This window comes from Salmo salar, chromosome ssa03 (assembly GCF_905237065.1).
Source record: "Salmo salar chromosome ssa03, Ssal_v3.1, whole genome shotgun sequence".
NCBI classification, from domain to species: Eukaryota; Metazoa; Chordata; class Actinopteri; order Salmoniformes; family Salmonidae; genus Salmo; species Salmo salar.
The window spans coordinates 80171003-80184430 of NC_059444.1; the positions used below are offsets into that span (position 1 = coordinate 80171003).

Sequence of the window (13428 nt, forward strand, 5' to 3'; positions counted from 1 at the left end):
TTTTGAATTACTTTTCAAGTTGTGACGTGAGATGCAGGTTTATTTAGGAATAGAGGATCATGGTACAGTCCTCCAGTTGACATGCCACACAGCACATCCTGTCAGTGCGTGCCCAACAGTGTGTGTGTGTGTGTGTGTGTGTGTGTGTGTGTGTGTGTGTGTGTGTGTGTGTGTGTGTGTGTGTGTGTGTGTGTGTGTGTGTGTGTGTGTGTGTGTGTGCCTGCTTCCGTGTGTGTGTGTGTAACCAGCACCATCCCGCTGTCAGGTTTAGCCCAACAGACTGCACATAAACAGCGTTTCACACCTTTCTAGTGGCGTTTGGTTCAGATTCATATCAATGTAATTACCTGGGCTAGCGTCAGCTGCTACTTCTTTACTGAGGCGTATTAATACAGCGCGCTCCCGGCCCGGCACATCACAACCCTGTCGGTAAGACATCCCGCCAAACCACAGCAGCTGTAGGCTCTAAGCTTCCTCCTAGACAAGAAACTGCAGACAGAGTCACTGTGACCATGGCAACCATTGTGCTGCTAGTCAGTCAGGCCGGAGCAAAAGCGGGCTGCACTGTTCCACTGTTTTTAAAACGGCAACAGCACGAGAAGTAAGAGACGTTTAAACAGCAATAGCGCTGGAATAGTTAGTGTGTTTGTTACTGCATTTGAATGAGAAGTTATAGACTGTTGGTAAAACAGCAGAAGCATGTGGAGTTAGAGGACTCAGTATGTAGTCACAGCAATGGTAGACAGTATAGTGTGTGTGTGTGTGTGTGTGTGTGTGTGTGTGTGTGTGTGTGTGTGTGTGTGTGTGTGTGTGTGTGTGTGTGTGTGTGTGTGTGTGTGTGTGTGTGTGTGTGTGTGTGTGTGTGTGCGGACAGGGTAGGTTCCACGCTGTAGTAGCTCCCAGTGTTGTTAGTGAAGATGACATTTTTTTTAAAAGGCATTTGTTTGTTCCTTGAGCATGTAGCCTGCTCTGAAAACACTCCTTCAGACTGGACCAAGACCTTTCTTCTACTGTTGAGACAAGCAAGACCCTTCTGTCACTGCTATTCTGAAAAAAAACATTCTGTCTGAAACCTAACTCACATGGCCAGTTTGGAGTGTTCTTATCTAACTTCTGTTTGACAGCATCTTACTGACTGTAGCAGTCAAGCACGTCTTGACTTCTGGATGAAAAAGCTCTTACCATTTCCATTAAGGCTACAGAAAGATACCAAAAGAGCACTTAAAATCAGCATCCTTTTGTCTGCCTTTTTACCACTTCTCTGGTAATCTAGTGTTGATAAGGTGCTTGATATGGTGACTTAAATGGCAGGCAGGTGTGTCACGGTGCATTATGGTGTACCACCACTATGAGGTCACCTTTAGAATTCTGGACCTACCCTTTCCTCAGGTGCACAGTGTTGCCTTTTATACTCTCCTGAATCAGTGTGCCACGTCTCGTTTATTCCCCCTCCCATCCGCAAATAAAAACTTTTGTTCCCTTTTGGGTCAGGGAGAAATTGAATGGGTCATAATAGCGGCTGTGGGATTTATGGTTAAAAGGGAGCTTGCCTGACATGGAAAGAATAGGATGTAAGATATTTTCCATTACGGACTTGGCAGTGCTGGGGTTGTCAGGCGAGGTGGATGCAACACCACCCTGCTCTGAGGTGGAATGGCTGGAGGGAGACGAAACAGAGGAAGGGAAGGAGGGAGGAAGAAAGAAGGAGAAGAAGAAAGGACTGGGTAATGTGGGATATGGTCCGGGTTTAGCTGACTGACTGGGTTTGTGCTAGCATAAGGTTGGTGGTAATGGGACCTTGTCACCTACCTGCCACCCTAGATACTCTGTGCAGACGGACGGACCCGACCGACCGACCGACCGACCGTATCAGCAGCCCCAAGCAGCACCAGCAACAGCAGCTGAGTCAGACCATGTTCCATGTCTCCTGTCTGTTCTTCTGTCTGTCCTGACTGCCTGCCTGAGGGGCTGAAGGAGCTGCTACAGGATATGAACAGGAAACTCAAGCAGCCATGTGGCTCACTGTACTCTACTGCTGGGTCCCGCTGTCTTATACTGTCTGTGTCCCAAATGGCACCCTAGTCCCTTTATGGTGTGCTAGGGAAAAGAGGGACAATTCAGACATGCACATCTGGGCAGCCTGCTCCCAGACTGGAACTATGAATGTTAGCTATAGATATGCAGATAGATCCTAATGCAGTCACTTGTGATAATGCAGTCACTTGTGATAATGCAGTCACATAAGTGATTTCAATTGATTTCACATTCATTTGCACTTTAGGAAAACGTTCACTACATTGTCCTACTGTATCTTTTCAGTGCAGGAGAACTCTGGTGCTCGTGGCCTTGAATGTTCAATCAATCAATCAATCAAATGAATTTTATGAAGCCCGTTTTACATCAGCAGTTGTGCTTTACAGATACCCACCCTAAAACCACAAAGAGCAACCAATGCAGATGCAGAAGCACAGTGGTTAGAAAAAACTCCCTAGAAGGCTGTAACCTAGGAAGAATCCTAGAGAGGAACCAGGCTCCGAGGGGCCAGTCCTCTTCTGGTTGTGCCCGGTGGATGGTACATGTGGCCATTAAGGCTACAGTAGATGACCAGCAGGGTCAAATAAAGACAGACAGTTGTGCTTCATACTGAACAGGATTTTGTTAATGCTAACATTCTTCTAACGTTGCCTCGACCTTTGTGTCTTCCAGGCAGACCAGGGAACAGGAGACACCCCCGGACTTCTTCTACTTCTCTGATCTGGAGAGACACAACGCTGAGATCGCTGCCTTTCATCTGGACAGGTGTGTGTGTGTGTGTGTGTGTGTGTGTGTGTGTGTGTGTGTGTGTGTGTGTGTGTGTGTGTGTGTGTGTGTGTGTGTGTGTGTGTGTGTGTGTGTGTGTGTGTGTGTGTGTGTGTGTGTATACTATGTGTGGTGTTGGAGACATTTCCGGCATGACTAACACACACATCAAATGTTTTTTTTGTTTTGTTTGGGGGGGATAGATCAGCTTTAATACTGCAGATAGATTGTGGGTTCTGTCAATGTAATTGTCTGCATCATTTCCAATCCCCATATATATTTTTTTAAATATATTTTCCTTTATTATTTTCCCCTAACCCTACCACCTCTTCCCTAATTGGAGTAAACTAATGGACAACAACACTTAGGCTTCTACTTCCAGCTTATACATACTATATACATTTTATGGACAGTTTACATAAGTTCTGTCTTTATTTATTTTTATCCCACCCTACCAACAACCCCTCCCATCATCTTTAAAAACCATCCAGTCTTGACTTCTACTTGAGATGTTTCACAAAAGTTCTGAACCTTTCTATTCTCATAGTTTGCACTGATTTTAAATTAAAGATGAAAACCTTTACTAAAAGTACTATTATATTATTGATCGACTGACCATGGCTTTTCAATTCACCCAGCAGTGCTATTTGCAAAGATAGCTTTAAGTAAAAGCTGTGATTTTTCAGCCATTCCTGAACCTGCGACCAAAAACAAGCTACATGTGGACAATACCAAAACAAGTGATCTAATGATTCTGTCTCTTCACAGCAAAATCTGCACAGCTGGGATGGTTGTATCCCCCATATATATAACATTCTATTGGTTGCAAGAATTTTGTATTATAATTTATATTTAAAAGCTCTATGTTTTGAATCCAGCATTGTATTGTGTAGCAGTTCATAAAGCATGTGCCATTGAATCGGTTCATCAAAAATCTCTTTGCAACTGTTTTGCAACCTGTATGGCACAGCTGTCAATTTTTTGGTCCTTAATTATGGATACGTGGGACTGTAGCCTTCCACCTGGCCAACATCCGGTGAAATTGCAGAGCGCGAAATTCAAAAATACTAAATTCAAATATTTAACATTCTTGAAAATATATGTGTTATACATCAAAATAAAGCTTAACTTCTTGTTAATCCAGCCAAGGTGTCAGATTTCAAAAAGGCTTTAAAGCAAACCATGCGATTATCTAAGGACAGCACCCCGCATACAAATGCATGACAAATCATATTTCAACCAGGCAGGTGTGGCACAAAAGTCAGAAATAGCGATATAAAAAATGCCTTACCTTTGAAGATCTTCTTCTGTTGGCACTCCAAAAGGTCTCAGTTACATTACAAGTGGTCCTTTTGTTCGATAAAGTTTAGCTGGCGCGCTTCAGTTAATAATCCACCGATTTCCCTCCTTCAAAATGCATATAAAATGAATCCCAAACGTTACCAATAAACTTATCCAAACAAGTCAATCAACATTAATAATCAATCCCTAGGTACCCTAATACGCAAATAAATGATAAAATTTAAGACAGAGGATTGTTATTGTCTTTACCAGAGAAAAATACCAAAGAACGCGCTCTCAGTCACGCGCTTGGTAACATTACAGCCAAAATGGGAGCCACCTAGAAAAACAACAATTTCTGGCTCATTTTTCCAAAAACCAGCCTGAAACTCTTTCTAAAGACTGTTGACATCTATTGGAAGCCCTAGGAACTGCGATCAGGCACGATTTCGCCCTATTATAAAAGTGCCAGCCATTGAAATCAGTGGTAGGATGACATTTTTTGGGGGGTGGGATGGTTTGTCCTCGGGGTTTCGCCTGCCATTTCAGTTTTGTTATACTCACAGACATTATTTTAACAGTGTTAGAAACTTTAGAGTGTTTTCTATCCAATCCATCTACCAATTACATGCATATCCTAGCTTCTGGGCCTGAGTAGCAGGCAGTTTACTTTGGGCACGCTTTTCATCCGGATGTCAAAATACCGCCCCCTATCCCAAAGAAGTTAAATGGAACTGGTTTGCTTATTTATTTATTTTTACAAATTTTGGTCTTTAATAATAGTGATAGGCGTCCCGTTAACGGGACAGTTGTAAATCATTTAGCGCCTTGTGTCACGATCACAGATTTTAGAGAAACAACAAATGTCGGTACATAGAAGTGTCTTATATCAGCTGAAAGCTTAAATTATTGTTAATATAACTGCACTGTCCAATTTACAGTAGCTATTACTGTGAAAAATGCCATGCTATTGTTTGAGGAGAGCTCCTAACAACAAAACACTTTTTTCACCGCGATAGGTTTGATAAATTCACCTCTGAAGGTGAAATGTGTACATTCTGAAATCTTGCACTGATTTATCATCCAAAGGGTCCCAGAGATAACATGAAGTGTTGTTTTGTTAGATAAAATCCTTTTTCATATCCTAAAAAGGTCCATATAGCATGCACGATCGATTATTTGTATTTCCACTTGTTCAATTTGCAAAGAAAGGAATCTGTGAAAATCTAACTCTAAACGTTGTTTCAACCAGTCAAACTAGTCAAACAGTATGTATTCCTCAGAGATCCCAGAACGTAACCAGACTTCATTATATCATTAGGAGTGTAGTATATCCTATAGGACACCAAATTTGGTCAGAGAGCGACACCTTCATGGCACGCCGATGACGCGCCCGGTTTTCACTTGATCGACTGAAACTTTGTCAAATAAGCACCAATCGGGGTCAAACAAAGCTAGCTAGATAGCCAATAAGCTGGGCTTTACTGCAGTGTTGGGAGACCCCGTATCTGCCGCAAAGTGTCGCTGCTAACCTTGTGTGACAGCAAACCTTTTCCTTTTGGATAACAATTATAAGAATATGGAGAGTTATGAAGTTATGAAAACTGGGTGTTTTGCAAATGTTGAACTTATAATATGGCTACTAATACTGGAAAAGCTAAATCAAAGTCCAAGTATACAGATTTGATGATATTCTTGCAGAAAAATATAATGTAAATGTGAATGTCTCCTTCACGATTTGCCCAAATGTACCTGGGTGACTTTACACTAAAAGTAATGTGGTTTGATCATACTTCAAATTATCAGTCTGAAACTTTGCACATACACTGCTGCCATCTTGTGGACACCATCAGATTTACAACCAGAGTGATGGCTAGATTTGGGACCTTTCTGTTGCATTTCGAGTATGGTGTTAAAAAAAAAGGTTGGTTTTGTCTTTGTATTTTCTTCTACCAGATCTATTGTGTTATATTCTCCTACATTCAATTCTCATTTCCACAAACTTCAAAGTGTTTCCTTTCAAATGGTACCAAGAATATGCATATCCTTGCTTCAGGGCCTGAGCTACATGCAGTTATATTTGGGTATGTCATTTTAGGTGAAAATTGAAAAAAAGGGGCTATCCCTATTTACATTTACATTTAAGACATTTAGCAGACGCTCTTATCCAGAGCGACTTACAAATTGGTGCATTCACCTTATAATATCCAGTGGAACAACCACTTTACAATAGTGCATCTAAATCTTTTAAGGGGGGAGGGTTAGAAGGATTACTTTATCCTATCCCAGGTATTCCTTAAAGAGGTGGGGTTTCAGGTGTCTCCGGAAGGTGGTGATTGACTCCGCTGTCCTGGCGTCGTAAGGGAGCTTGTTCCACCATTGGGGTGCCAGAGCAGCGAACAGTTTTGACTGGGCTGAGCGGGAACTGTGCTTCCTCAGAGGTAGGGAGGCGAGCAGGCCAGAGGTGGATGAACGCAGTGCCCTTGTTTGGGTGTAGGGCCTGATCAGAGCCTGAAGGTACGGAGGTGCTGTTCCCCTCACAGCTCCGTAGGAAAGCACCATGGTCTTGTAGCGGATGCGAGCTTCAACTGGAAGCCAGTGGAGAGAGCGGAGGAGCGGGGTGACGTGAGAGAACTTGGGAAGGTTGAACACCAGACGGGCTGCGGCGTTCTGGATGAGTTGTAGGGGTTTAGTGGCACAGGCAGGGAGCCCAGCCAACAGCGAGTTGCAGTAATCCAGACGGGAGATGACAAGTGCCTGGATTAGGACCTGCGCCGCTTCCTATAATGCATACCTTGATTGTTTATACACAGCAGGCATCACACACGCTTAGCAGTTGTTCTGTGACCGTGTTTCCACCCTCTCTGCCATCCAATACAAACACACACACACACACACATGCAAAAACTTTTATACAACTCAAACAAATGTCTATGTGGAATCAAAACAGAGACAGAAATGTCTCTGGTATTATAAGGAAATTAGAGTTTTCTTCTAACAAGTCTGTCAGTTTTAAGCTGTGATAACTGAACTAGTAAGTTATCAGTTCTTCCATTCATCATTATACTATGGTATACATAAGGGACTGGTCCAATACATAAGGATCTGGTCCAATACATAAGGATCTGGTCCAATACATAAGGATCTGGTCCAATACATAATGGTCTGGTCCAATACGTAATTGTCTGGTCCAAACCATAACGGTCTGGTCCAATACATAAGGATCTGGTCCAATACATAATGGTCTGGTCGAATACGTAATTGTCTGGTCCAATACATAAGGGTCTGGTCCAATATGTAATGGTCTGGTCCAATACATAAGGATCTGGTCCAAAACATAATGGTCTGGTCCAATACATAAGGGTCTGGTCCAATACGTAATTGTCTGGTCCAATACATAAGGGTCTGGTCCAATATGTAATTGTCTGGTCCAATATGTAATTGTCTGGTCCAATACATAATTGTCTGGTCCAATACATAAGGATCTGGTCCAATACATAATGGTCTGGTCAAATATGTAATTGTCTGGTCCAATACGTAAGGGTCTGGTCCAATATGTAATTGTCTGGCCCAATACATAAGGGTCTGGTCCAATACATAAGGGTCTGGTCAAATATGTAATTGTCTGGTCCAATACGTAAGGGTCTGGTCCAATATGTAATTGTCTGGTCCAATACATAAGGATCTGGTCCAATACATAAGGGTCTGGTCCAATATGTAATTGTCTGGTCCAATACATAAGGGTCTGGTCCAATACATAAGGGTCTGGTCCAATATGTAATTGTCTGACCCAATACATAATGGTCTGATCCAATGTATAATGGTCTGGTCCAATACATAAGGGTCTGGTCCAATACATAATGGTCTGATTAAATGTATAATGGTCTGGTCCAAGTTTGGGTTAGAGTTAGCTTCTTGCATTGGATAACACTTACTGATGAATGGAATAATGTCAGGACCTGTTCTAACCACCACAGTGAGTCTACATTCTCACAGTATCTGTTCTCTATGTCATCCTTATCAGACCAGGTGTAAGAACATCAACACTTATCAACCCTAAGGTTACACACACACACACACACACACACACACACACACACACACACACACAAATCTGTGCCTGGTTCCCTTGTTTTGGGATAGAGAATAAAGCTCACTGTACTAGCAGGCCGGCAGGGTAGACGTTACACTATAGCCTACTTCTCTCTCTCTCTCTCTCTCTCTCTCTCTCTCTCTCTTTCTCTCTTTCTCTTTCTCTCTTTCTCTTTCTCTCTTTCTCTCTCTTTCTCTCTCTCTCTCTCTCTCACACACACACACACACACACATACATACATACATACATACATACATACATACATACATACATACATACATACATACATACATACATACATACATACATACATACATACATACATACATACATACATACATACAGTGCCTTGCGAAAGTATTCGGCCCCCTTGAACTTTTCGACCTTTTGCCACATTTCAGGCTTCAAACATAAAGATATAAAACTGTAATTTTTCGTGAAGAATCAACAACAAGTGGGACACAATCATGAAGTGGAACGAAATTTATTGGATATTTCAAACTTTTTTAACAAATAAAAAACTGAAAAATTGGGCGTGCAAAATTATTCAGCCCCCTTAAGTTAATACTTTGTAGCGCCACCTTTTGCTGCGATTACAGCTGTAAGTCGCTTGGGGTATGTCTCTATCAGTTTTGCACATCGAGAGACTGAAATTTTTGCCCATTCCTCCTTGCAAAACAGCTCGAGCTCAGTGAGGCTGGATGGAGAGCGTTTGTGAACAGCAGTTTTCAGTTCTTTCCACAGATTCTCGATTGGATTCAGGTCTGGACTTTGACTTGGCCATTCTAACACCTGGATATGTTTATTTGTGAACCATTCCATTGTAGATTTTGCTTTATGATTTGGATCATTGTCTTGTTGGAAGACAAATCTCCGTCCCAGTCTCAGGTCTTTTGCAGACTCCATCAGGTTTTCTTCCAGAATGGTCCTGTATTTGGCTCCATCCATTTTCCCATCAATTTTAACCATCTTCCCTGCCCCTGCTGAAGAAAAGCAGGCCCAAACCATGATGCTGCCACCGCCATGTTTGACAGTGGGGATGGTGTGTTCAGGGTGATGAGCTGTGTTGCTTTTACGCCAAACATAACGTTTTGCATTGTTGCCAAAAAGTTTGATTTTGGTTTAATCTGACCAGAGCACCTTCTTCCACATGTTTGGTGTGTCTCCCAGGTGGCTAGTGGCAAACTTTAAACGACACTTTTTATGGATATCTTTAAGAAATGGCTTTCTTCTTGCCACTCTTCCATAAAGGCTAGATTTGTGCAGTATACGACTGATTGTTGTCCTATGGACAGAGTCTCCCACCTCAGCTGTAGATCTCTGCAGTTCATCCAGAGTGATCATGGGCCTCTTGGCTGCATCTTTGATCAGTCTTCTCCTTGTATGAGCTGAAAGTTTAGAGGGACGGCCGGGTCTTCGTAGATTTGCAGTGGTCTGATACTCCTTCCATTTCAATATTATCGCTTGCACAGTGCTCCTTGGGATGTTTAAAGCTTGGGAAATCTTTTTGTATCCAAATCCGGCTTTAAACCTCTCCACAACAGTATCTCGGACCTGCCTGGTGTGTTCCTTGTTCTTCATGATGCTCTCTGCGCTTTAAACGGACCTCTGAGACTATCACAGAGCAGGTGCATTTATACGGAGACTTGATTACACACAGGTGGATTCTATTTATCATCATTAGTCATTTAGGTCAACATTGGATCATTCAGAGATCCTCACTGAACTTCTGGAGAGAGTTTGCTGCACTGAAAGTAAAGGGGCTGAATAATTTTGCACGGCCAATTTTTCCGTTTTTATTTGTTAAAAAAGTTTGAAATATCCAATAAATTTCGTTCCACTTCATAATTGTGTCCCACTTGTTGTTGATTCTTCACAAAAATTACAGTTTTATATCTTTATGTTTGAAGCCTGAAACGTGGCAAAAGGTCGAAAAGTTCAAGGGGGCCGAATACTTTCGCAAGGCACTGTACATACATACATACATACATACATACATACATACATACATACATACATACATACATACATACATACATACATACATACATACATACATACATACATACATACATACATACATACACACATACACACACACTCTCTCACACACAAGCACACACACACACACACACACACACAAACAAACACAGACACACAGCCCAGTGGAATGCCAGGCCAGGGCCAAAGGCATGTGTTTGTGTGGGCACAGTGGGCTGAGGAGAGGAAACCAAGGGACATGCCAATGCTAGCTGGGCATCATTTAAGGCAGGGAGGAGGTAACTGTGCTAGCCCCTAAAGACTAGCTTGTATTTAGGTTGTTGTTAGTTTGTGTATGCCAAGCGGAGGCTGGCTATATGAATTATGGCCTTGTTGTTTGGCCCAGGGCCGCACCATCTTCTGGACAGCAGCCTGTGGAACTCTGCGTTTGTGTCCCAAAGGGCACCCTATTCACATTGCAGTGCACTACATTTTACCAAGTAGTGCACTGCAAAGGGAATGGGGTGCCTTTTGGGATGCGGCCTCTCAATCGGATCTAGATGTATATAGCAGTGTGTTTAAAGCTGTCTGGAATAGCTTGAGGAATGTGTAGATAGAGGAGAACAGGAGGAAATGAATAGCCTCTTCTCTTCACTCCCTCTATGGTTGGACAGTGGACACTGTTGATACAACATTGTGTTATCGTTATACTGTGTAAGGGTTAACTCAAAGCCTTTCCACTTCCACACATTGTACCATGTTAACGTACACTATGCAGTTCTCTACACTCTCTGTATGCAGTACTCTACCCATGACAAGAGTGGGGTACAGAGAGAGAGAGAGAGAGAGAGAGAGAGAGAGAGAGAGAGAGAGAGAGAGAGAGAGAGAGAGAGAGAGAGCCTGGCTCCATACAGGAGTTCCTTTGTCATCTGGTTCATGGTGACTGTGCACTTTGAGCAGCTATAGCTCCTGAGAGCTTTCATCTGGTGGCTAGGGTTTCATCCTTGCAGCCCCACGCCCTGTCTCCCTGTCTCTCTCCCTGAGGGCTAAGACTTCAAGGTTACACACCACAAACCCACGCTCACACACTCCACTCCCAGGAGTCTAAGCCTTAGAGAGGTCATGCTGCAGGAAGCAACGACAAGGATGGTTAAAGAGTTATGGAATGAGTGGGAGGCCCGGCCCAACTAGTGTGGTATAGACAGAAATAAGGTCAGTTGGAAAAGAGAAGTTAAAGCAAGAAAAGAATGCATAGAGAGAAGGAGAGGGGTAGAGTAAAGGGATGAGTGTGGGGAGAGAGAAGGAGAGGGGTAGAGTAAAGGGATGAGAGTGGGGAGAGAGAAGGAGAGGGGTAGAGTAAAGGGATGTTAGTGGGGAGAGAGAAGGACAGGGGTAGAGTAAAGGGATGTTAGTGGGGAGAGAGAAGGAGTGGGGTAGAGTAAAGGGATGAGAGTGGGGAGAGAGAAGGAGAGGGGTAGAGTAAAGGGATGAGAGTGGGGAGAGAGAAGGAGAGGGGTAGAGTAAAGGGATGAGAGTGGGGAGAGAGAAGGAGAGGGGTAGAGTAAAGGGATGAGAGTGGGGAGAGAGAAGGAGAGGGGTAGAGTAAAGGGTTGAAAGTGGGGAGAGAGAAGGAGAGGGGTAGAGTAAAGGGATGAGAGTGGGGAGAGAGAAGGAGAGGGGTAGAGTAAAGGGTTGAAAGTGGGGAGAGAGAAGGAGAGGGGTAGAGTAAAGGGATGTTAGTGGGGAGAGAGAAGGAGAGGGGTAGAGTAAAGGGATGAGAGTGGGGAGAGAGAAGGAGAGGGGTAGAGTAAAGGGATGAGTGTGGGGAGAGAGAAGGAGAGGGGTAGAGTAAAGGGATGAGAGTGGGGAGAGAGAAGGAGAGGGGTAGAGTAAAGGGATGAGAGTGGGGAGAGAGAAGGAGAGGGGTAGAGTAAAGGGATGTTAGTGGGGAGAGAGGAAGAGACAGGTAGACAAAGAAAGAAGATGAGTATGAGAGAGAAGGAGAGAGAGAGGGGGAGAGGAGCGAGGGAGAAAGAGAAAGGGAGCAGGAGAGAAAGAAGGAGGAATCCTAGTCTCTCAGCCCTGTGTGGTTTGAGCGACCGGATACTGAAGTTCAATAAACAGCACTTTAAAAGCCAATGAAAGGAGATAAGAGATTATACTGTAAAATAGATTAATTATTAATAATATTTCACACACACTAGCAGGAAGAAAGAGAACCATACACACACACACACTCCACCGTTGACACTTTGGATTGAAAATCATTCCAGGCTTCTCCCTTGAGCAGGAAATTGTGTCCTGGTTTTTATGGCATATAATTTACAGATGTTTATTTGTGATAATACACTGCTCCAAAAAATAAAGGGAACACTTAAACAACACAATGTAACTCCAAGTCAATCACACTTCTGTGAAATCAAACTGTCCACTTAGGAAGCAACACTGATTGACAATAAATTTCACATGCTGTTGTGCAAATGGAATAGACAACAGGTGGAAATTATAGGCAATTAGCAAGACACCCCCAATAAAGGAGTGGTTCTGCAGGTGGGAACAACAGACCACTTCTCAGTTCCTATGCTTCCTGGCTGATGTTTTGGTCACTTTTGAATGCTGGCGGTGCTTTCACTCTAGTGGTAGCATGAGACGGAGTCTACAACCCACACAAGTGGCTCAGGTAGTGCAGCTCATCCAGGATGGCACATCACTGCGAGCTGTGGCAAGAAGGTTTGCTGTGTCTGTCAACGTAGTGTCCAGAGCATGGAGGCGCTACCAGGAGACAGGCCAGTACATCAGGAGACGTGGAGGAGGCCGTAGGAGGGCAACAACCCAGCAGCAGGACCGCTACCTCCGCCTTTGTGCACGGAGGAGCAGGAGGAGCACTGCCAGAGCCCTGCAAAATGACCTCCAGCAGGCCACAAATGTGCATGTGTCTGCTCAAACAGTCAGAAACAGACTCCATGAGGGTGGTATGAGGGCCCGACGTCCACAGGTGGGGGTTGTGCTTACAGCCCAACACCGTGCAGGACGTTTGGCATTTGCCAGAGAACACCAAGATTGGCAAATTCGCCACTGGCGCCCTGTGCTCTTCACAGATGAAAGCAGGTTCACACTGAGCACGTGACAGACGTGACAGAGTCTGGAGACGCCGTGGAGAACGTTCTGCTGCCTGCAACATCCTCCAGCATGACCGGTTTGGCGGTGGGTCAGTCATGGTGTGGGGTGGTATTTCTTTGGGGGGCCGCACAGCCCTCCATGTGCTCGCCAGAGG

The 13428-nt window shown here is 43.8% G+C and overlaps 1 protein-coding gene across 1 annotated transcript in view; it reads left to right on the forward strand.

The window, feature by feature from the left end:
• LOC106606596 (extracellular serine/threonine protein kinase FAM20C) overlaps positions 1–13428 on the forward strand; it is a 73517-nt gene that overhangs the window by 50886 nt on the left and 9203 nt on the right. The window contains exon 4 of the mRNA XM_045715555.1: positions 2707–2799. Coding sequence (XP_045571511.1) covers positions 2707–2799 — 93 coding nt within the window. The remainder of the gene's footprint in view (positions 1–2706; positions 2800–13428) is intronic.